We start from the raw sequence: 3,602 nt of genomic DNA, 5'->3' as shown, positions 1-3,602 counted from the left end.
AGACATGAGATCTCTGTGGCCCAGAGGAAGGAGGGGAAAGCCATAATTAGCTGACCCAAGCCAGGCTGGGGCTCAATGTCCTCTACACAGTGACACTCTGAGGACCCAGTTTCCAAGCCCAGATCTGGGTGGAGAGAGTGTACTAGTACTAGGTGAACAAATACCTACTGTGTAACAGATCCCTTACATCGTTTTCATGCTTATTTAATAAAACCTAATTTCTTCCTTAGAATTTCATTATGAAATTATGCTTTAGGAACAAAGAAATTAAGATTCAAAGAGATTCAGTAGCGCACCCAAGGTTATACAGGTGATAAACACGGATAAGAGATCGATCGGCATCTGTGCCAGGCTCCAAGGTCCATGCTTCTTGGCATAGTGTTACAGGGGCAAGGGGAAAGGTCGAGGGAAACAAGACAGCACAAGCCACCGTGGCCAGCCTTGGGGAGGGGTGCGTAACCAACCTGATGAGACAGCCCATGGGTACTAGGCTCTGAGCCAAAGAGTCAATTTAGGGGGCCCACAGTGCCTTTTGGCGTTCACTCTGACATAAGAGCAGACCGGGATAGGTAGGGGCCACCTGAGCTCTCCAGTCACTGCATCTATTAACACGGGGACTCTGACGTGCTCTAGCTGACGTTGGTTTTTGGAGTGACAGATGCCCTGGATGCCAGCAGGGGAGGGGGCGGATCCTACTGTCGCCCAAACCTCAGGGGACTAGCAAGCCCGCCCCCGCGGGCCCCTCGGCGTCTTGCGGGCACCAGGACTATCCTGCAGATCCCCGCACGTGGGTCCGCAGGGTGGAGGGCGGGAAATGCGCACCACGCAGGACTACAAGTCCCACAATGCTTCGGGCGGCGGCGGCAGGGAAGGAGGGGGGTGCCTTCAGGTGTCCGCGACCTCGGCGCCTCCCGCCCGGAAGTGCCCGAGGGTCCGCTATGGAGCTGGCGGAGCCGGGCGGTGAGTCCCTGCGCGTTGACCGCGCCCACCCCACCGCCCCGGGCCCCAGCTGGCCCCCTCTCGTCCCGCCCCCGGTTCTCCGGTTGCCCTAACGCGGCTCCGGGGGGGCGGGAAGATGGGAGGGGTGATGGAAGAGCTGGGGGTAGGGAGGGCGAAGTCCGGATTCCTGGGCGGGATCTGGGGTCCGCCTGCGGAATGGGTTTGGAGAGGCTTCCAGAAGAGGCGCGGAATCGGGCCGCCACGGGGTGGGCCTTCAGTAGACTGGAGGGGCCAATTTGGGTCGGGGGATGGCAACCATTGGAAGCTCCGAATTGCCAAAGGGCGGAGATTGACGTGTGGTGTGGGGAAGCCTTGGGAAGCAGTCCCCATCCGCGGATGGCTTTTGGTTAAATGATAACGGGGCGGGGGCGGGGGAAAGAAACCCATTTTCTATCCCCTTGGAGCACCTTTAATGATGGAGGAGTAGATGAGCGTTGGGATGAAATAGACGAAGGAGTAGATAAACTCTGGGGCAGTGATGGGAGACTTAGGTCAGCTTTGGGGTGAAGTTCGGTGTGGGTTGAATTTAGGGAAGAGGTTGCTTAGAATGTCAAGGCCCTTAAGTCGGGAGAGTGTTTGGATGAATGGAGGAGCGGGCTGAAGACCTAGAACTCCGTTTAGAGCAAGTTAGGACTCGGGATTTGGTGATGCGAAGAGGCCCTTGAAGCAAGGTTGGGACATCAGGTTTCAGAGCAGTAATGTGCCCTAGGGTGGAGCTTGCGCAAGCGGGATTGGGATAAAGACTGTGGGAGAGTTTGGTGGGGTGGCTTCAGGAGCCTGTGGAAGTTCAGAGGGCTGTTGGCCAGCGATCCAGCCCCTCATGGGTTCTTTGTGCCTCTCCAGCTCAGTAGCGTGGCAGGCAAGGCAGGTGCCATGGCCTTGATTGAAGGGGTGGGTGATGAGGTGACCATCCTTTTCGCGGTGCTTGCCTGCCTTCTGGTGCTGGCTCTCGCCTGGGTCTCAACACACACCGCGGAGGGCGCCGACCCACTGCCCCAGCCATCAGGGACTCCAACACCAGCACAGCCCAGTGAAGCCATGGCGGTCACCGGCAGCATCAGAGGGGAGGCCCCAGGAGCCGAAACTCCCAGCTTGAGACACAGAGGTCAGGCTGCACAGCCAGAGCCTGGCATGGGGCTCTCAGCAACGTCACCAACCCCGGACTCCCCCCAGGAGCCCCTAGTGCTCCGGCTGAAATTCCTCAACGATTCAGAGCAGGTGGCCAGGGCCTGGCCCCACGATACCATTGGCTCCCTGAAAAGGTAAGCTGGGATGGGGACAGGAAAGAAAATTCTAAAGAGTGGGGTGGCAATGATCACAGACCCAGAGAGGCCACGAGAGAGATCGGAGACCTCCCCCTCATTCTATAGAGGAGGGAACTGAGGTCCCCACATGGCACATTGTATTGTCCCCCCATAGCAGGAGGGGACCCCCTTAGAGGCCACCAACTGGGTGGTGGGTGGAGGCAAAGGTGAGTGTTGTTCTGGGCAAGGGACCAGGATTGCCTGAGGCCTGCTCTCTTACCCAGGTCCCTCTCTCCTCAGGACCCAGTTTCCCGGCCGGGAACAGCAGGTGCGACTCATTTACCAAGGGCAACTGCTAGGAGACGACACCCAGACTCTGGGCAGCCTTCACCTCCCACCCAACTGCGTTCTCCACTGCCACGTGTCCACACGCGTGGGTCCCCCACATCCCCCTTGCCCACCAGGGTCAGAGCCAGGCCCCTCCGGGCTGGAAATAGGCAGCCTGCTGCTGCCTCTCCTGCTTCTGCTGCTGCTGCTGCTCTGGTATTGCCAGATCCAGTACCGGCCCTTCTTTCCCCTGACCGCCACTCTGGGTCTGGCCGGCTTCACCCTGCTCCTCAGCCTCCTGGCCTTTGCCATGTACCGCCCGTAGTGCCTCCACGGGCTCTCGGCAGTGTCGCCGGCCCCTCCGGACCTTGCTCCCCACGACACAGTGGGAGTTGTTGTCTGCCCAGGCCCACCACTCCCGCCTGCCTCTTCCCACTACCCTGGAGCCCAGCGCTGCGCAGCAGGGCGCTCCGGGAGTCGGCCGAGGCCCCTCCCTGTGACCTCCATGGCTCTGGGCCACCTCCTGGGGCTGCTGGCTCTCAGCCCCCATTGACAGTCCGCTCTTCGGGGTCAGGCAGCTGCTGTCACTGCCTTGGCCCTGGGCAGAGCCAGGCTACACCCCTGGGCCCATCTTAGCATTCTGTCTGAGGACCCAGCCACTTCTAGTCCCTAAGAGCTCCTTGGGCTGATTTGGGGACCCAAGGACTGCGGGACGCTGGTGAAGGGGAGCTGGGAGGGGCAGAGGGCTTCTCTGGAACATGTGCAGATTAAATAACTGTGAAGTTTTCACTCTCCGTGTGTGTCTCTGAGTGTGCGGGCCCGCGGGGGTGTTGGGCGGGGAGCCCTTGCCCACTGGGAGAAAAGGAGCGAAGGGAGCGGACTGAGCTCCCCTGGTGTCCAACCAACCTTACACGACCCGCCGCCGACTTCCGCTTTCTGTTCGCCGGAGCCTCAGAGCCGAGCCTTCTGGCTCCGCCCCCGGCACCGCCCAGGCTCGGCGCGCGCAGCTTCCCGGAAGCGGGGGGCGGGGCG

General features: G+C 60.5%; 1 protein-coding gene across 1 annotated transcript; it reads left to right on the top strand.

The window, feature by feature from the left end:
* The first annotated feature begins 836 nt into the window (after nt 1–836).
* On the top strand, nt 837–3,359 carry TMUB1 (transmembrane and ubiquitin like domain containing 1). The gene is made up of 3 exons (XM_040466536.1): nt 837–960; nt 1,843–2,261; nt 2,544–3,359. Exons 2-3 carry the CDS (start codon nt 1,873–1,875, stop codon nt 2,893–2,895), a joined length of 741 nt encoding a protein of 246 aa, XP_040322470.1. The 5' UTR covers nt 837–960; nt 1,843–1,872; the 3' UTR covers nt 2,896–3,359.
* The last annotated feature ends 243 nt before the right edge of the window (nt 3,360–3,602 follow it).

This window comes from Herpailurus yagouaroundi, unplaced genomic scaffold, assembly GCF_014898765.1.
Source record: "Herpailurus yagouaroundi ecotype Mexico unplaced genomic scaffold, PumYag 62748, whole genome shotgun sequence".
NCBI lineage: Eukaryota > Metazoa > Chordata > Mammalia > Carnivora > Felidae > Herpailurus > Herpailurus yagouaroundi.
This window is presented reverse-complemented; position numbering and strand designations above follow the sequence as displayed.